This window comes from Sus scrofa, chromosome 1 (genome assembly GCF_054392235.1).
Source record: "Sus scrofa isolate SSC_HxYL_T2T_F1_AM1 chromosome 1, Sscrofa_HxYL_maternal_Yorkshire_Landrace_v2.0, whole genome shotgun sequence".
Lineage (NCBI taxonomy): Eukaryota > Metazoa > Chordata > Mammalia > Artiodactyla > Suidae > Sus > Sus scrofa.
In genome coordinates, this window is record NC_139383.1 from 37,016,383 (window position 1) to 37,037,545 (window position 21,163).

At 38.1% G+C, this 21,163-nt stretch overlaps 1 protein-coding gene across 13 annotated transcripts in view; it reads right to left on the bottom strand.

Annotated features, from left to right (window-relative positions):
- TRMT11 (tRNA methyltransferase 11 homolog) overlaps positions 1 to 15,257 on the bottom strand; it is a 70,686-nt gene extending 55,429 nt beyond the window's left edge. For 10 of the 13 annotated variants that reach the window (XR_001305933.3, XR_014804419.1, XR_014804430.1 and 7 more), the window contains exons 1-6: positions 15,138 to 15,257; positions 8,008 to 8,073; positions 4,895 to 4,968; positions 961 to 1,042; positions 780 to 872; positions 404 to 538 (exon numbers count right to left, since the gene is read on the bottom strand). Coding sequence is in view for 6 of the 13 variants with exons in the window: in XM_013992581.3 (XP_013848035.1) it covers positions 404 to 538; positions 780 to 872; positions 961 to 1,042; positions 4,895 to 4,968; positions 8,008 to 8,073; positions 15,138 to 15,209 (522 nt within the window). In the remaining 7 variants the exon portion in view is untranslated. Of the gene's footprint in view, positions 1 to 57; positions 310 to 403; positions 539 to 779; positions 873 to 960; positions 1,043 to 4,894; positions 4,969 to 8,007; positions 8,074 to 10,784; positions 10,903 to 15,137 lie in introns of those variants that run through there. The other 3 variants (XR_014804456.1, XM_013992585.3, XM_084957606.1) reach the window with 3 other exon arrangements.
- Positions 15,258 to 21,163: the final 5,906 nt, after the last annotated feature.

Below are 21,163 nucleotides of genomic sequence, written 5' to 3' on the forward strand. Positions count from 1 at the left end.
ATTTTAATTTATACAGCTTTTCTTTTTTTTGGTCTTTTTGTCTTTTTAGGGCCGCACCTGCAGCATATGGAGGTTGGTTCCCAGGCTAGTGGTCTGATCAGAGCTGTAGTCACCAGCCTATGCCACAGCCACAGCAGCGCAAGACGAGCTGCATCTTCGTCCTACACCACAGCTCACGGCAACAGCTGGATCCTTAACCCACTGAGTGAGGCCAGGGATCGAACCCACAACCTCATGGTTCCTAGTCGGATTCGTTTCCGCTGCGCCACAATGGGAACTCCCATAAAAGCTGTTCTGTCTCCTCAGCTCCTTTAAAGTTTTGCAGATATAGAGTCAAATACAAAGGCCTAACGCTTAGCTTTTAAAGAAAAAAAACTGAAACAGATAAAAAGAATATGCTTACCCATCTACCAAAATAAATATTATGTGGATTCTCAGGGATACAGTTTGGGTCCAAACCATAATCCTCCAAAATAGAGAATATATGTTGTGGCTTCTTTAAATTCACTTTTCCTTCAAATGGCAGAAATTCAAGTGCCTAAAAAAATAAAAGGAATTCTAATGTGCTATAAAAATATAAAAGGAAAAATAGTGCTTATGTAATAATACCTATCTTATAAGTCTGGTAGCAGCATTAAATAAGACAAAACATGCTAAGTTCTTGGTACACAATGTGGTACAAAAGAAGCATTTAATAGACATTGAGGATTATTACATATCAACAGTGGCTACATTATATTAATCCCACAGGTTTTCAGTTTTTTGCTAAATTTACTTACATCTATTCGTTTGACTTTTTCTTCTTGTGTCAGTGTTTTATTAAATGTGAGAATCTTTATTTTATATGTAGAATCTGAATGTAGAAATGGAACCTAAAATAAGAGCAGATGAATTCTTTAAGTTTAGTAATTCTGCACTATCTATGAAAATGCTTATATAAAACTATATTGCACTACGCACCATCTTTTCCACAGGGTAGTTTTTAAGAGAACTGTACAGCTCCTCTGGAGATTTTCCATGACCCCACAGTTCAAATACAGACCTAGGAAATAAATGATTAGCACGAACCTCAGTAAATAAAATAGTTCAGGAGTTCCCATTGTGGCGGCAATGGAAACGAATTGAACTAGGAACCATGAGGTTTCGGGTTCGATCTCTGGCCATGCTCAGTGGGTTAAGGATCCGGCGTTGCAGTGAGCTATGGTGTAGGTCACAGACGTGGCTAGGATCTGGTGTGGCTGTGGCTGTGGTGCAGGCTGGCAGCTGTAGCTCCGAAGGGACCCCTAGTCTGGGAACCTCCATATGCTGCAGGTGTGGCCCTAAAAAGACAAAAGACAAAAGACAAAAAAAAAAAAAAAGAAAAAGAAATTAGTTCATACAGAAATAGGTAACAATTATATATCACTGGTTCTTTATGCTCAGTCCACTAAAACAATTATTTCCTATTGCCTATGTTTTCTAAGCTATAAATGAGAAATTTGTATCCTGGAAACAAATATAGCTAATGTCTAAATTACACAAAGAAGTTGAACTTTATACAGAAGTAGGAAAATTTATCAAGTCAAGGTTTTTTGAAGTTTTTGTCGATATCATCTTTTTTTTTTTTTTACTAGAACACAAATAACACTGTAAAATCACTTAAATTATTTTAGTGAAACAGTTACAAAGCTGCAAGAAATGCAATCTTTCCCAATGTTTTCTGCATAAAACAAAAGGGAAAAAGATCAGAAAAAAATTTGCCATTAATATTTAGCCATTATTTAATAATATTTAGTAATAGTTTTATGACTATTACAAAAGCAAAATTTTTACTACATAAAAAAAAATCAAGCTTTGGTCAATTTCAAGGACACAAAAAATAAAGCAAAATTTCACCGTAATCAATTACAGTTCTTAGAATGCTGCAATGAAACTCAATCTATATTATTAGCACAGTTTTGTGCATCTAAATTCAACTACTTTATAATTGTAAATAATGCTGCTGTTAGGATTAGACTATTATCCTTCAAAAATGAATTCCTCCTTTCCCTTGTACTGAACTTATAGAAAGAGGACCTCTGCAGTAATAGTACTCTTACTTAACTAAGAGTAACACTTAATATAACTCAAAGTACCAGGGACTGTTCTAAGGCCATTTAATACTAATTCATATATTCCTCATAGGAACCCTGTGAGGTAGCCACCAGTATCATCATCCATTTAACCAATGAGGAAACTGAGGCTCAAAAAGATTAAATAACTCTCTCAGGTCACACAGCAATTGGTGAAGCGAGAATTCAAACCCAATCCATCTGATTCCAGAACCCAGACACTGCTTTTCAGATATAAAAATGCAAAAAGAGGAGTTCCTGCTGTGGTGCAGCAGGATTGGCAGTGCCTCTTCAAGGCTGGGACACAAGTTAGACCCTTGGCCCGGCACAGTGGTTAAAGGAGCCGACGTTGGCACAGCTGCCATGTAGGTCACAACTGCTCTTCTCAGATCTGATTCCTGGCCTGGGAACTCTGTATGTCGCAGGGTGACCAAAAAAAGAAAAAAAAAAAAAAAAAGAGAGAGAGAGAGAAAGAGAAGCACAGACAATTCCATAAATCATAATTATCCTTAATGAATAATTATGTATGTAATAATTACACAGGAAGTAATGCTTGTGGTGATAACCTAGAATCAGTAAAAATGAAATAATATAATCTCTTTTTCAGAATTTAGATAATATTAATAAACATATTTAAATAGGCAAAATAAAAAAGTTAGATATATAATAAGCTTCAGTTATAACTGCAACATAATATATTATTATTAGAATAATATCTTTTATGATTTAGATTTTCAGAGTAAACAGTTTTCATATATATGACTGCACTATTATGATCCCTATTTCAGAGATGGTAAAACTTACATGGATTGCACATTTCTCATGGGTGCTATATAAATAAGCATGGATGTCAACATATTAATATAATAACAATATGACCTAAAATATGTCACTGATTATAGCTGTAATAGTGAAATCTTTATCACTAATAAAAATGCCTTAAGAGATTATCCTCTGATGGAAGGAGGGTAATAGAACTGAGAAAGGTACACAGAGAGCACCAACGGCTTCTTTTTATTTCCTTTTTTTATTTTTTTTTTTATTTCCTTAAGTTTTTATTTCCTTTAAAAAAAAAAAGCTGTGGCAAATATCTCAAAATGTTTAGATCTAATAAAGCAGGTACCTATAATTTTCACTCTTTCTGATATGCTCAAATTAGTCTGTTAAAAATAAGTCAAACAAAATCAACTTTCACTCACTATTCTTTCAGGAAAAAAAAACTGAATTTAAGTGCGTTTCGAATGTACACTTCTAAAACTCTATTTCAGTTCCAGACAATTAATGCTACAATTAGAACTGTGAATTTGTTCCTCTGAAGATGAATTTCCCCTTTTCTAGTAAATTAAGAGAGAAGGCCTCTATAGTAATACAATTCTTATTGAGCTATCACTTAAGATAAAACCTCAGTTATGCAAAATATACAGAGACTAAAAAGCAGCCAGGGAAATTATTACATAATGTTATAAATTATTACACAACTATTTATTGCACCATTACACAAGTATGTGCATTAGAAGATATGAGCTCTGAAGGAAGTGTATGAGTTTTGGTTCTCAAGGAGCTATTTTAAACCTATAAGTCTTATCTTTGGAATTCAAATACCTCTTAAAGCTATAAATTTTAATATGCTAATGTACAGTAATAATCAAAGGATATGTTTTTTAGTTGTTTCCATTTTCTGGTCATTTTTATTGAATAAGTAAGACCCATTAACAAGCTTCGATTCAAGAGGTTACATTTAGTACTGCAGTTGGTTTTCAATACAGTAAATTTAATATGGGGATTACAGCCTACTCAATAATACAGCAATTACATATCATACTATACAATGAAGCATTGCTAACCATGTTAATAAAACTAGATGCAATTCTTACTTGCACTGCATTATTAAACATAATTTCTAAGAAAGAAGTTTTCATAAATCTATCAAAAACGTTCAATAAAGGGGGAGGGTAGCAAAAAAAAAGCAACTCAAAGATAACAAGTTGTTCAACTTTTAAAATGCTAGTTGAGGAGTTCCCGTCATGGGTGCAGCAGAAATGAATCTGACTAGGAATCATGAAGTTGCGGGTTCTGATCCCTGGCCTTGCTCAGTGGGTTAAGGACCTGACATTGCTGTGACCTATGGCATAGACCAGCAGCTGTGGCTCTGATTAGACCCCTAGCCTGGGAACCTTCATATGCCATGGGTGCGGCCCTAAAAAGCAAAAAAAAAATTTTCCAATAATGGGAAAAAAGATAAAAAGGAAAAGAAAAAAGAACAGATACTAATGATAAAATCTAGAAAACACTCAGAATAAACAAGAATGACATCATTATATTAGTCCATATCAAGATATGATCATCAGAATTCCTCTAACAAATAAAACAGTAAAACATATTTCAGGGTAGTCCTCGCTTTTTGTCGTCTTACATTTCACCAATCTGTTCATCCAATCAAAAAACAACTATAAGAAAAACATTTTTAGGTTTTCAAAACTTCAGTTATAATTAAATGTGCCATTTATCCTATGTAATAACACAGCGTTTACATCTTATACCATATGCTTGCTTAATACAGAAGTTAAAAAAAATATTCTAAAACAAGTGTTTCTTCATTTCACCACTGAGATTCTGTTGTAGCAGATCACTCTCCTGTTCTCCCACACCATCTGGTGGCAACTACATGTAACTACAAGCTAAACCGAGCTCGCCCCAACAATCAACCCGTTCCACTTTCTGCCAATACAGATAAAAGTAGGACAGAGTAGTTCTGAGAAGTATGGTTTACACTCATGCAGGAAAACATTATAAGTTTCTCTTACTTGGCACACACTGTCCGTTTCATTAAGTTCCTGGCAATATCTTCAGAGGGAATACTAAGAATCCAAAAAGGAGACTGAAAGAAATAACAACATACAACTTACTTCTAAGAGGTTTTACGGCTTCATATGCTTTCATTTAAGACGTCAATAAGGAGAGATTCTTATTTGCTACTTTTATGTGAGAACACATGATATGACTCTAACCAAAATAAAAAAAATCACCCCAATAGTAAAAAACAGTAAATTATTTTAACAGTTAACCCGTTAGGATAATATAGCACAGTGTCAGAACACTTTTATAAATGAATAAATAAAAACATCAAAAACTTAAGGTTATTTAAACTTAAGGTTAATTTTATATTTGCTCTTATGTAGTTTAATCAAAAGAATTAATGCATATTATACCCCAAAGTATAATCTCATAGTTTTTATTGTTGTTTATTTCTTATAACACAGCTATTTTATTTTTAAATAATGTATTTCTTTGAATGGTCCCTTTTTTTCCTAGGTAGTTGTGGGCACCTGAGGGGGTGGGAGAGGGGATCTTTCCAATAACTATGATCAAAAATTATAGAGTATATTATTAAATTATTCTTTAGTTTTATTTTTCTTATCTAAGAAAAAAGTTCCAAGTACATCAGGGGGATTTCAATACCCAAGATTATAAGCACTATTAAGCTATCAATCCAGATAACCCATTGCTAGAATGCAGCAAAATGCAGCAGGACCCTAATCTCAGTTCATCACTCTCAACCTCAGTTATACCCACACTCTTTTTTTCCCTCCTCAATTAAGTGAAATTCACTCAGGAGGACAAGTTTAACCCTAGGGGACTTTCAACTTGTTTTCTCATCTTTTGCAAAAAATCTTCCCTGCCACACCCAGTCTTTACTCCAATATAGTCTTTATTCCAAAATACCAAAATAATACAAACAGGAAAAAAGATGGTCATCTTAGTGTTATTTTTATTGGGAAGAATTTAAAAGCAACCTGAATGAAATAAAATCAGTAGATAAATTATGGTAGAGCTAACTTATGGAAAATATTATACAGCACTGGTAGTGATGAAGGCTATGTAGAAAAACATGCCTATCAATGCTATCAAATTAAAAAGAGATGCAGAAGTTTACACTGGTTAAAAAAAAAAAGTATGTGAAAAGTATTACAACTGAAAGAAAAAAAGACTAGAAGGCATTATCCCCAAATTATAAGTCACATCAAGGAAGAACTGTGAATGATGTTTTTTCTATTTTCCAAAATTCTCTAATACACTGATAAACTGTCAAATACAAAATACAAAGCTCATAAGCTCACAATCTCATGCATGCACAATTTCAAATTTTAAAATGAGTATCACTATAAGAATTCAGCTAAATTCTAAATTGCAATAATACCATATCAATAAAAGCCTTTTTAATTAGTATAGTTGATTTAAAGTGTTGTATCAATTTCTGCTATACAGCATGGTGACCCAGTCATACATATATGTATACATTCTTTTTCTCATCCTATCTTCCATCATGTTCTTTCACAAGAGACTGGACATAGTTCCCTGTGCTGTAGAGTAGGACCTCATTACATATTCATTCTAAATGGATAACAGTTTGCATCTACCAACCCCAAACTCCCCGTCCATCCCACCTCCTCTCCCCATGTCCTTAGGCAATCACAAGTCTGTTCTCTATGTCCATGAGTCTGTTTCTATTTTGTAGCTAAGTTCATTCATGCCATATTTTAAATTCCACATATAAGTGATACATATGGCATTTCTCTTCCTTACTTCACTTAGTATCTCTAGTTGCATCCATGTTGCTGCAAATGACATTATTTTGTTCTTTTTTATGGCTGAGTAGTATTCCACTGTGTATATCTACCACATCTTCTTAATCCATTCATCTGTTGATGGACATTTAGGTTATTTTGATGTCTTGGCTATTGTAAATAGTGCTGCAATGAACATAGTATTGCATGTATCTTTTTGAATGAGAATTTTGTCTGGATATATGCCCAGGAGTGGGATTGCTAGGTAACATGGTAGTTCTGTATTTAGAAACTGTATAAGTTTTCTGAGGAACCTCCATATTGTTTTCCATAGTGGTTGCACCAATTTATATTCCCACCAACAAGGAAGGAGGTTTCCCTTTTCTCCACACCCTCTCCAGCATTTGTTATTTGTAGACTTATTAATGATGGCCATTCTGACTGGTGTGAGGTGGTACTTGATTGTAGTTCTGATCTGCATTTCTCTAATAATTTGTGATGTTGAGCATTTTTTCATGTGCCTACTAGCCATCCATATGTCTTCTTTGGAGAAATGTCTAGTTAGGTCTTCTGTCCATTTTTTTCGACTGGATTATTTGGGTATTTGCTGTTGAATTGTATGAGCTGTAGGTATATTCTGGAGATTAGGCCATGGTCTGCTGCATCATTTGCCAAGATTTTCTCTCATTCTATGGGTTGTCTTTTCATTTTTTTTAGTGGTTGTCTTTGCTGTACAAAAGCTTCCGAGTTTATTAGATCCCATTGGTTTATTTTATTTCTATCATCATTATTCTAGGATGTGGATCAAACAAGACGTTGCTGTGATTTATGTCAAAGAGCATTCTGCCTATGTTTTCCTCTAGGAGTTTACAGTATCTGCCTTAAATTTAGGTCTTTAATCCATTTTGAGTTTATTTTTGTGCATGGTGTAAGAGAATGTTCTAATATCATTCTTTTATATGTAGCTGTCCAGTTTTCCCAGGACCACTTATTGAAGAGACTGTCTTACCTCTACTGTAGGTTCTTGCCTCCTTTGTCATAGACTAGATGACCACAGATGCTTGGGTTTATTTCTGGGAAGACAGCCCTTTTTTCAATGAAGGGGCAGATATAAATTATGGTACAACTGCTAAACTAAAATTTAAAAACTAATAAGTGAATACTGGAAATAAATCCAACTTTCCAAAACCAAAATTTTTCCAAAATATCTTTTTTATTCAATTGCTCCTAGAACCAGACACAAGTAACTATAAAAATATAAATAAAAATATAACATTTGTAGCTCTTCTCTTCAAATCCAAAGTTCTATTTATAACAATTCTACTCTAATAAAAAATACAAATTAAACTCACCTTTCCATAAGTTTCCTGACTACTGGTGAACTGACCTCCAAAAAGTGAAAGCAAAGACTTTATTTCCTATATTGAGAATATTAGAGAGAGAATACATTTTAACATAGCGAACTTAGTCTACTGAGATAGTTATATTACAATTTTTTAAAAAGAGTGGGTTGATTATTCAAAGCATTTAAATGTCAAATACCAGGCAAATTACAACTCTGAATTCTGAAAAAATGTTATAGTTACAACCATGAAATTTCTGCAAAATTTTACACACACACAAAAGAGTTCTAAAAAAATGTTAGTCACAACCATGAAATTTCTGTGCAATTGTAGACCAATAAAAAAAAAAGTTTTCAGGAGCTCCCGTAGTGGCGCAGTGGTTAACGAATCCAACTAGGAACCATGAGGTTGTGGGTTCGGTCCCCGTCCTTGCTCAGTGGGTTAACGATCCGGCGTTGCCATGAACTGTGGTGTAGGTTGCAGACGCGGCTCGGATCCCGCATTGCTGTGGCTCTGGCGTAGGCCGGTGGCTACAGCTCCGACTGTACCTCTAGCCTGGGAACCTCCATATGCCGCGGGAGCGGCGCAAGAAATAGCAACAACAACAACAACAACAACAACAACAACAAAGTTTTCAGAATGCCCAGATTTTGAAAAGGAAAAAGCAAGTTACAAAAATGATAAATTAGTAAATCTGACAATGGACCAATAAAAATAAAATAGATGATTTGAGATGTTCAGAAAAGAAATAACATGTTTATACCAATGTTTAGGATTCTCATTTCTTCCCTTTGAATATTAATACCATAAACATTTTCCTCCTTGGCATTAGGATTGCAAGTTTTTCAGTAGGAAACAATATACATTATGCTAAACATTTAGGTGGTTTTCAATTTTATCAGTTTAAACAAGGCTAAATACCTATTTTCATAAATATAAGGCTTTTTCATATTTCAGATTCTTTCTTTAGGACAGAGATTCAATAAGTAATGCTACTATACACAGAGATATGAAAAAATTTATGGCTTCTTACAGTATATATTGTACTATTTTTGTAAGTTAAATAGATGAAAATTGGTAATTTTCATTTAATTTTTTGATTACTAACACAGAAAATTATTTTTATTTGTTCACGAGTTGTACTTAGAACCATTCTTTTTCTAGAAACTAAAATCATGAGTGGAATATTAACTTATGATTAAAAGAAGACCAATAAGGAGTTCCCGTCATGGTTCAGTGGTTAACGAATCCAACTAGGAACCATGAGGTTGCGAGTTTGATCCCTGGCCTTGCTCAGTGGGTTTGGGATCTGTTGTTTCTGTGAGCTGTGGTGTAGGTTGCAGACGCTGCTCGGATCTTGCGATGCTGTGGCTGTGGCACAGGCCGGTGGCTACAGCTCCGATTGGACCCCTAGCCTGGGAACCTCCATACACTGAGGGAGTGGCCCTAAAAAAGACAAATAAATAAATAAATATATAAAATAGAAATCAGCTACCTCACAAGATAAGGAGATCTGCAAAGAAAGAAGCAAAGAACCTGGGCTGTTAATACAGTAAGCAGGATGGTGAGGACCACAACACTGTCCTCAAAGTCCAGGGACACAAGGACTTAAGCAAGACTGACAAAGTTGTAATACTTAAAAAGAAAAAATGAAGTTATAGAGTTACTTGGGCTAGAATTATTACCGTTTATTCTATATTAAAGTATATTATGAAATCACCTTTAACATTTAAGACATGAAAGCTTGCTGCTCTTGGAATACACTGTTAAAAATCAGCAACAAGTTAAAGCACAAAGGCTCCGAGAATTTTTTTTAGAAGGTGAAGAATTATTGGAAGTTTTATAGCTCAGCATTAGCACCACTACCCAGAATCTAAGCAAGGACTTAGAAGTGAGAGTCAATGTGATAACCCAAGTTTCAAATTTAAAAGCAAAACACAAATTAAATTGCAACAACAACCTACTTGGGGAAAGCAAAACACAAGATCTTTATTCATTATATGGAAAATTCACTTTCCAGTTGAGAATCATTTTACCTTATGCACAAAACAATTTTATCAGACACTGGATAAAAAAATATGGCATGATCCGGGGCATACCTGATGCATTAATTCACACGAGCTTTTCAGTTTAGCCACTTTTTCAACCATTTGGTTTGCTTTAGAACAGCAATAAAACCCAGGTGTCTGAACTTTTAGTACAACAGGGCAGCTGCCAACTAAAATTGGCTCTGATTAACTGCATAGAGGTAAAACCAGACCACACTTGCATTCTTAATTCTCATTTTAAATCAAAAAGGCAGCTTCCCATTGCAGCTTTCCTGTCTAGCAGTTCTAATACAGCAGAAAGGTACAAAAGTGTAGACTGACCTCTTGATTGCCTTCTCCAAAGAGATCCTATGCCACTCAATTCAACCATTATTAAACAACTAATGTGCACGGCACCCTGCTATGTCAAGATAAATACATATTTAGCTTAAGGGAGCTTAAGCTCTAGTAGAACTAATATAACATTTAACCTCATAACTTTAATGTGACGTGTAAAAGAGTGAGTGCTCTTAAAGAAGCAAAAAAGTACATTAGAGTAAAAGGAAGAAAAGATTACTTCAGTTTTAGAAAAAAGTTTTAGTGGAAATTCACTTAAGCCCTGAAACACAAGAACAATCTATACAGAGAGAGGACTTTGACTTCCAGTGATGGCAAACTAGGTAATTTAGATTAAGGCCCTGGTGACAATTAGAAAACCCTGATTTCTGCTTGAAGGTATAAATAGATAATAATCATTACCAAGCCAAGATCCAGGAGAGGAGAGAAATCTTAAGGTGCAGCCACTCTCTCCCTGGGACATTTGCCAATTCCAAAACCAGTTTCGAGGGTGTTCAGCCCTTTCAACAGCATAATGGAGCTAGAGGAACAATAAGAACACAGGACCAGCCACGGGAAAGAAAGGAAGTTTGACAAAGCACCCAGTTTAGATTGGGGTTCCCAAAAGCTATGCACACTGCCAGTGTGTGCAAATCAGAACAGAAACAGAACTTAAAGCCTGAAAATGGGTTCAAGTGATCCTAGATTGCTAATGTTCCTATCTTCAAGAGGATTTACATCATCCTAGCCCTCATTTTTTTCAAATAAATTTTCAAATATATCTGGCATATATTTTAAAAACACCCAGCACACATATGAAAAAGAGCCATGAGAAACAATACAGGAGTTCCCATTGCAGCTCAGCAGAAACGAATCTGACTAGTATCCATGAGGACACAGGTTTGATCCCTGGCCTCGCTTAACGGGTTAAGGATCCGGCACTGCTGTGAGCTGTGGTGTAGATTGCAGACACAGCTAGGATCTCGAGTTGCAGTGGTGTAGGCCAGGGGCTACAGCTCCGATTGCACCCCTAGCTTGGAAACCTCCATATGCCGCAGGTACAGCCCTAAAAAGACCAAAACGACAACAGAAAGAGAAAGAAACAGACCCATAGGACACTTTTATCAGTCACATACTTTAACATAACTGTGCTTCGTCTACTGAAGAGGATAAAAGACAAAATTAAGGATTTGGGAAGATGAAAAAAAGGAAACTGCACATTTGAAAAAGAATCAAGTAAAAAATATGAACATAGGTATTCCCATCGTGGCTCAGCGGAAACAAATCTGACTGGGAACCATGAAGTTGTGGCTTTGATCCCTGGCCTCGCTCAGTATGTCAAGGATCTGGTGTTGCCATGAGCTGTGGTGTAGGTTGCAGACCCAGCTCAGATCTAGCATTGCTGTGGCTGTGGTGTAGGTCGGCAGCTGTAGCTCCAATTCCACCCCTAGCCTGGGAACCACTATATGCCGTGGGTGTGGCCCTAGAAAGACAAAAAGACAAAAAAAAAAAAAAAAAAAAGAATATAACATAAACAAGTATGTGGATAAATCTAAATGAATACTGACTATAAAAAATCAATAGATTGAAGACTGGGATAGGAAAGACCCAAATTAAGAGGGCAAAATTGAGGGAATAATGGGGAATCAATTTTTGCTGCACCAAGTGTGGTGAAAAGGGGTAGGAGGGTGCAGAGGAGAAAATTGTGGGTCTGGAATGCCAGACTAGAGTTCCAGCCTTGGGACATCAAAGACATAAAAGAGAACTGAGCTTTTGGGAGACTGAACTGGCACAAGGGAAAGACACTTATTAAGAAGAATTTAAGAAGGAAGAAACAGGTAAAATCAGCAAGTATTAAGAATGTTATTTTGAAGACTGCAGCCTAACCACTCCATTCTCCCTGCATTGCCTAAATATAGGCACTTACACTCCTTGGCTTCTCTCTAGTTCCACCTCAGTATCCTCTAAGTGGTATCCTCTCTCTGGTACTCGAGAATTATCTTTCTAAAACACAAATGATTGCTAGTCATTTCCTGATTTAAAAGAAAAAAAAAATCTTGTTACTTCCTGACTTGAAAAGAAAAAAAAAAAAAAAAAGTCAATGCCCCCTCCCCATTAAACCTAAAATAAAATCCAAAGTTCTCATTGTGGTTTGGCAGTAATGAACCTGACTAGTAACCATGAGGATGTGGGTTCAAACCTGGCCTTGTTCAGTGGTTAAAGAATCTGGCATTGCCATGAGCTGTGGTACAGACTGGCAGCTACAGTTCCAGTTCAACCCCTAGCTTGGGAACCTCCATGTGCCTCGGACGCAGCCCTAAAAAGACAAAAATAAAATCAAAATTCCTCCCAATGGTTTCAAAACACTCCAAAATCTGGATCCTACCTACCTCTCTAGCCTTACTGCCTGTTACTTCATCCTCCTCTCTCACACATCCCACACCCCAAACCACCATAATCAACCTGTGCCTCTATGCTCGTTTTAGTTTCTTACTGAAGTGGGCTTTCCAGTCTTTTTCATCCCCAGAATATCTCCTTCATCAACTAAGATCTAATTAAAATATTACTTCCTCCATGAAAATCTATGTCCCTGCACCCCCACCTTGCCAATGCACCTCCCTAGCAGGACATTAGTCCTGAATCAATGCCACAATCTTCCTTCAAAACTCCTAAGGCCATGGAGTTGAACAAAACTGAAGAAAATCACAAAATCTTGGCACAATTACAAATATATGCTCTTCACCCAAAGCTGGGTTTTCAGCATTGCTCTAACACCTGAGTTCTTCTTTATTCAATTGTTTAGCTCTTCACTCCCTCTTTTGTTCAATGATTATTTCAAGTTTTACTATTTTTCTCAATTTTTCCATTCAGCTGCTTGGTCCCCCATCTCTCAAGAAATAACCCTGACTCATTCATTACCCAGAAAACAGGCCCTTGGATAGCTACCCACACCCATCCTAGCTCTCCTCCCCCCATGCTCCCCTTCTATTGAAAGATCAACACCCCCCACCATGTCCTTATATCCATTTTCCCTTTCCCTTCCAGCCTACAAACAAGCCAATTTCTACAAGAGGGATATAGATTCTCCCTAGGTCCCCCTCAAATTATTAACCAATCTTACTTTCCCTTCTTATGTTAAAAAGTAATCTATCTCCCCTCGGTTTCCAGCCACCACTAACCCAAGAAACCTGGCTTCTCCCCACTAAAACTGCACATCAGCTCTAGCAAAATCCTAAAACTTGACTCTCTTGATTTCTATGGTCTCACCCACTTCCTATTCTGACACTTGCCTATTTTCTTGATGATCTCCTCTGCCCATGTCCCCTTAATATCAATGGTTCCAAGTACCTGTATTTGGCCCAACCACTCTTCTGACACTAGGCTTTCTCTGATTAACTTAATTTTCTCTCCTAGTGTTCATATGCAGAATATGCCCAAGTGTTATTTACCTGTCCATGAGACTCTAAGATCTACACATACTCACATTTGGTGCCTCCTGGTCATCTCCATTTGATGCTACACCAGCATATCAAATTCAGCATAGCCAAAATTTAAATCTTACACCTGCCTGTACCCTCTATTTTAAATAGAAATACCCTTATATCCATCCCAGCAATCACCCTTGACTGGTCCCTCTTCCCTCAACATTCAATCAATCATAAAGCCCTTATGACTTATCACCTAAATATTTCCCCAGTCGATTCCATCCTCTTATCCCTTGTCCTAGTTCAGGCCTTCCTAATCTATTAATAAGACTATTTCAACAGGTTCCTAACTCCTTATTCTTCTCAAATCTATCCTCTATTTTGCTGCCAAAGTGATTTTTTTAAAAAATCTGATTCTGTCACTTCCTTGAAAATTTTTTAATAAAGTCCCCTTCCAAGCTCCAGAGTATTTAAAGTTCTGCATTTTCTGAATACTACCCTCCTCTCCTGCTCTCTTCTTGTAATCCCTTGCTACATATTTGGTAATCCAATAATAATGAACAGCTTGTAATTCTATTTTACTTATGTCTCTCTTTGGCCTAGCTAACTCCTACTCATCCTTTAGATTACAGTTCAAGTGCCATATCCTCCTGGGAGCCATCTTAATGACCAACACTCCCCCCCCTCAGGTGGATCAGATTTCCCTTCTATATGCTCTGACATTTTCCTGCATATATCACTGCGTTTACCAACGTTATTTCATAATGCTATGTTTATGCACCTGCTCACCCCTTAGCCTAAACAGTAAACTCCTTTAAGGCAAACATGGTCACCGTTATATCCTCAGGGCCCAGCACATTCGATAACAAGTACTCTGAAAACGTTTCCAGAATCAAAAAATAAAACACTTTCCTCAACTTTTCCATCATCTAACTCTATCACCCACCACCACCACCACTCCCACCCCCACTAAATCTGACCCGAATATTCGATACTTAAAACACTACCCGGAGGATTTCTGTCTGCTGTCTCTATTCTCCGCTTGACTAAGAATTCCTCCAGGAAGAGGACGGGTCATTTTTACCTGCCTAACTCCACTGCCCGGCACCTGGGCAGGGGAGTGAATGAAAATGCTTAGTAAGGCTGAGAGAGGCTGTCTCGGACTTCTCTCTTACACATCCTCCGCCGAGATCAGATCTGTCCCGGGGCCCAAGGACTGCGGGAACTCCTGATGTTCCCGCAAGCACAGACACCCCCTATCCCTGCGGGCTCAGGATGAGCTGGTTGCCTCCACCCCCACGCCAACCCCAACCGCGCCGTCCTCTTCCGCTGAAAGCGGTGGAGGACTCACCGGTAGGCGGAATTCCAGGTGCTCCTGTGCCATGAGCAGCAAATACCTGTTCAAGGAACTCGGCAGCGCCATGGCACCGACCCACGGTGCGCCTGCGCGGCCCGCGGGGCCTTACCCCTTGTTCCCCTACACCATTTCCGCTGAGGCGGAGCCTGAGGAGCCGGAAGCGGAAGTGGGGGGGTTGGACGCTGTCCTGAAGTTCCTCCGTAAGGGTCTTGAGCCCCGAGACTCCCGGAATGGTTGTGTTGCCTGCCAGGTGCTTTCTGCTAAAGATCACGATGTACCACGTGTTGGAGTGAGGATCTGTGTTGTATTCAGGAGCAAGGTGCGGTGAGCCAGTTTTTAGTTCGCACACCTGGAATGTACTACTTTTCCCGCAGTTCTTCAACTCCTGGTTCTTAAAAACTTAACTAAAATTTCACTTTTTTTCCGTGCAGACCTCTCTAAACACTCTAGGCTTTGGGGGCTGACTTAGCTGGACCACTCATTTAACATTTGGTATACTTCTTGTATTCTTGCAATAGCTTTCAAGGATATGTGCCTTGTAAGCCAATTAGAGTGCGCTCTTGAGGAAAGAGATCTCTTAAGATTCATTTTGTGCCTCACAGAAAACAAAGCAGTGTCCACCTCAGAGTAAGTACAATTGATCCTTGAACAACAGAGGTTTGAACTGCTCCGGGTACAATTGTATGTGACTTTTTTTCAGCGAGTGGTGCTATAGTACTACAAGATTAGAAACTGAAGGGCCAACCCTAAAGTTATACACAGATTTTTAACTTTGCAGAGGATGGATGTTCCTAATTCCCCTCACCCACTGCCTGCCTTGTTCAAGGGTCAACTGTGCTTATTAGCTTGTGTTGTTAGATTCCCATGACCAGTCCGCAGCCAACTGTATTATTATGTTCCATGATGGAAGTTGCTTCTAACTATTAACACCAGTACAGATTTCATAGTAGCAGACAGTTAATAAATTTTAACAATTTGCGTATTCTATATCTATGTTGCTGCTTTTGAAAGTACTAAGTCCTTCGTGCTTTTGAGACCTTTTATCTTTTGCATTCCACATATCATACAAAGCACAAGAGTAAGTATTCTGCATTTTCCCCGCATCAAGTGTCAGGATCATAGTTACTGCTTTCTAGTCGTGATTACTAGCATAGGCTGTTGTCAGTCTTGGGTTCAAACTTTAAGTTCCACTAATTACTATCTGGTATGCTCTCAAGCAGATTTCTTTGCTTCTTTTAGCCTGTTTTATCTGAGATGGAATAATACTGCCTCCCTCAATGTACGTAAGGTGTTTAATATAGTGTATGGGGCAATAAATAGCATTTAAGGAGATTTTTCTTCTCTTAACCTCCATGAGAATTCCTCTTAACAAGCCCTCTACTTTTGTTAGGATAGATGTCTTTTTTCTGTTTTGTTTTGTTTTTTAAATGGCTACACCTGAGGCATATGTAGGTTCCCGGGGCCAGGGATTGAATCTGAGCCATAGCTGCAAGCTACACCTCAGCTGTGGTAAGGGCAGATCCTTCTAAGCTGCAGCACAAGGCTGGGAATTGGACCCTACCCCCTCTGCAGCAACCTGAGCTGGTACAGTCATATTCTTAACTCACTGCACCATGACAGGAACTCCCAGGAAAGATGTCTTGATAAGTCCCCTTGAGTCAAGTGAGTCTCTGAGGAGCATATATGTCTCTTGGCCCCAAGGCTTCAGAGAGGGGGAATAAAAGTACTCTCTGACACATGAAAAGGTTATTAACTCTTTTGAGAAGAGGGGTCAAGGTAGGCAGAGAACAAATGCAATGTTAGGGAAAGGATGTGCAGGGTTGATGTGCCCCATCCAAAACTTGTCAGAATTACCAAACCCACATGAGATTTTGATGGGACAACTTTTTAGGGGGTATCAAAGAGGTGCTCATTTTCATGGCTGGATTGATATGATGTTGTGCAGAGATAGCAACTGAGAATACAGGACCTAGGAGAACCCAGATGAATTCAAGTTTTACTGATTTTTCACATAAGATCCTTTGAGCTAAGGTTCATGAGGAAAGGTCTTATTGGCCTTGTGTTGGAAATGGAGTAAAAGATTGAAACCATTTTTGGTATCTTGCAGTCTAAATCTCACTGCAAACAGAAGAATGAAATTAAGGGCTGGCCCAAAGAAGAAAGGCATCTCTAATTTTAGCAGGCCCTAGTTTAGGCTCCTTTTGGAAAACTGTTCCTATTTCATGCAGTTGCTGAGATTGGGGAGAGTTGTTCTCCTCTAGCCTAACTCCATCTGCCTGGAAATGTATGGCTTTTGATTATTTGAATTGTGGCAGCATCAGATTTTAAGGATGATCAGAAGAGAAGGATGAAGTTCCAGCCTGTTTCCCTTCACATTTTTAATTTTTTTTTTAATGCACAGATACTGCTTCACCTGAGGCAAATTAGTTGCTCTAGTTTGCAATTAGGGCTTCCGGTTTGTTCTGGTGCTTCTTCTGACCAGAGGATGAGATCTACGTTTCTTCACTTCTGGAGATCTTGTTTGTTGGAAATTTGACCTCAAGGAGCCGAGTTATACTTAAACCCATTGCAGTTACTTAAGTTTGAACTGATGACTCAGAGTCCCATCTTGTCAGGTTTGTTTCCTGAGAGCAGCTAGTGTTTTTTTCTCTCTTCTCTTCTTCCTGAATTATCTTCATTAAGATTGAAGATACTATACCATGGTCTTAGAGTAAAACGGTGAAAATGTTGTGCCCTAAATGGCCAGTGTTCAAAATTTTGTGTGTGTGTGTGTGTTTTTGCCATTTCTTGGGCCGCTCCCGTGGCATATGGAGGTTCCCAGGCTAGGGGTACAGTCGGAGCTGTAGCCACTGGCCTACACCAGAGCCACAGCAACACGGGATCCGGTCCACGTCTGCAACCTACACCACAGCTTATGGCAACGCTGGATCCTTAACCCACTGAGCAAGGCCAGGGATCGAATCTACAACCTCATGGTTCCTAGTTGGATTCGTTAACCACTGAGCCACGATGGGAACTCCCCAGTGTTCAAATTTAACTAACCATTCCAAATTTTGTCTCTGGTTTGAAGTTTGTTGTCACTAGTTAAAATCCATACTAATAATCAAAAATAAAAAATAAAAAAAGATTGAAGATACTGAAGACCATTCTAGAAACTTATTAAATAAAAGCTCCAGGCTTTAACTTTGTAGCTTAGGCAGCTTTGCACATCTTTGAATGGAATGCCATTTATTACTTCTCTTGGGCAACACTTGTGTACTAGGGATAAGTTCACAGTGCACTTGCTTCATTTGAGTTAGATCTTTCATCCTTTCTCTTTTCCTCTTTCCTACTTTCTCTCCCTAAAATATAAGAAGCAAATATGGTTTCTAAATAAAGGCTTTTGACAAGTTGTTTGCAAATACTGACAATCTCACAGTAGGCATATAGCTTTCCTAGGAAAAAAATAAACAAATTCTTGTTTAAGCACAATTGCAAATAATCACCATCTCTTGATCCTAGTTGCTTCCCATGAGTAGGAAAATAATTATATATAGTATAGATAGCCACAAGTCCCATAAAAGGGATTTTCCTGAGTATCTACTAAAATAGGGCGCAAAGGAGAGTTTTATTCAATTCCCATAGGTCACAGGTTCTTAAATTTAGCAGCACATTGGTACTGTGTTTATAATTTTAAATTCCATTTGTTCATCCTCGTGGCAACACTGGATCCTTAACCCACTAAGCGAGGTCAGGATTGAACCCGCATCCTCGTGGATACTAGTGGGGTTGGTTATAGCTGACGCACAACGGGAACTCCAGGAGCTTTTAAAAACACCTGTGTTCAGGTCACATCCCAGACAAATTAAATTGAATCTCTTGGGATAGATTCCAGGCCTTGTATTTTTAAAAACTCCTCAGGTAATTCCAATGTGCTGGTATATAGGAAAGCAATTGACTTTTGCACACTAACTTTGTATCCTGCAATTGGCTATAATTGCTTATTAGTTTCAGCAGTTTTTTAACTGATTCAGATTTTCTACATAGATGATCATATCACCTATGAACAAAGATAATTTTATATCTTTTTCCCCAAATTTGTATACTTTTAAACTTCTTTTATTATTACCTTCTCTGGAAAGTCTTCTTTGATACTTTCATCCCCAACCACAGCAATATTAAATGTTTCTTCAGCTGTGGTGCATATTTTATTATCCTACGTAGGCCTTACACAGTCCTTTGTAAATAGGTATATTTTTTAGTGCTGCACCCACAGCATTTGGAGTTTCCCAGGCTAGGTGTCAAATCAGAGCTACAGCTGCTGGCCTACACCACAGTCACAGCAACAAGGGATCCAAGCCATGTCTTCGACCTACACCACAGCTCACAGCAATGCGAGATCCCCCGCCCACTGAGTGAGGTCAGAGATCTAACCTGCATCCTCACAGATATTGGTTGGATTTGTTTTCTCACTGCACTACAATGAGAACTCCTGGCAGTGACTTTTCAGATATAAAATCAAAGGCATCATTCAAGAAGACATAACTGATAAGGTGGATTTAATTAAAAACCATTGCTCTGTAAATGATAATGTCAAAAGAATGAGAAGACAAACCACAGACCAGGAGAAAATATTTTCAGAAGACTTAACTGTTAAAGGACTGTTACACAGCATATACAGAGAACTCTGAAAACTCAACAAATATATTAACAACCTCATTAAAAAATTGGAAAAAGATGTAGACACCAAAGGAGATATATACAGATGGATGATAAGCACATGAAAAGATGATCCATATCATATGTGATCAAGGAAATACAAATTGAAACATGCCTACTAGAATGATCAAAATCTCAAACACCGACAACACCAAATGCTGACAAGGCCGTGGTGCAATAGGAATTCTTATTTATTGTGGGTGGGAATGGAAAATGGTACAGCTACTCTGGAAAAATCATAGCAGTTTTTTAGAAAACTAAACATACACTTACCATATGATCCAGCAATTGTGCTCCTTGGATTACCCAAAGGAGTTGAAAACATGTCTGCATAAAAACCTGCATGTAGGTGTTTATGTCAGCTTTATTCATAATTGCCAAAAGTTGGAAGTAACCAGGATGTCCTTCAGTAGGCGAATGGATAAACTGGTATTTCCAAACAATGAACTATTATTCAGTACTAAAATAGAGATGAACTATCAAGCTACGAAAACACATGGGGAACCTTAAATTCATATTACCAAGTAAAACAAGCCAGTCAGGAATGTTACATACTGTATGATTCCAACTATATAACATTCTGGAAAAGACAAAACTATGGAAACAGTAAAAAATCAGTAGTTGCCAGGGGATAAAGAAGGAGGGATGAGCAGGCAGAGGACCTTAAGGGCACTGAAAATACATAGTCTAGATGATACTATAATGCTACGTGGCATTACACATTTGTCCAAAACCAGAGAGTATACAGTGCTGAGTGAACCCTAAGATAAAGTATGATGTGGACTTTTAGGTGATTATATCAGTATAGGTTAGGGTTTTTTTTTTATTTTTTTGGGTTTTTTTGTTTTGTCTTTTGTCTTTTTAGGGCCACGCCCATGGCATATAGAGGTTCCCAGGCTAGAGGTCAAATTGTAGCTGTAGCTGCTGGCCTAGGCCACAGCCACAGCAACATGGGAATATCAGTGTAGGTTAATCAGTTGTAACAAATGCACCACTCTGATAGGGAATGTTGATAATGGAAGAGACTGCATGTGTGGGGGCGGGGGGTATATAGGAAACTCAATTTTGCTATGAACCTAAATCTGCTCTATAAAAGTAGTCTTGGAGTTCCCATCATGGCGCAGTGGTTAACGAATCCAACTAGGAACCATGAGGTTGCTGGTTCAATCCCTGGCCTTGCTCAGTGGGCTAAGGATCACAGTGTTGCTGTGAGCTGTGGTGAGGGTCGCAGACTCAGCTCGGATCCTGCGTTGCTGTGGCTCTGGCATAGGCTGGTGGCTACAGCTCTGATTGGACCCCTAGCCTGGGAACCTCCATATGCC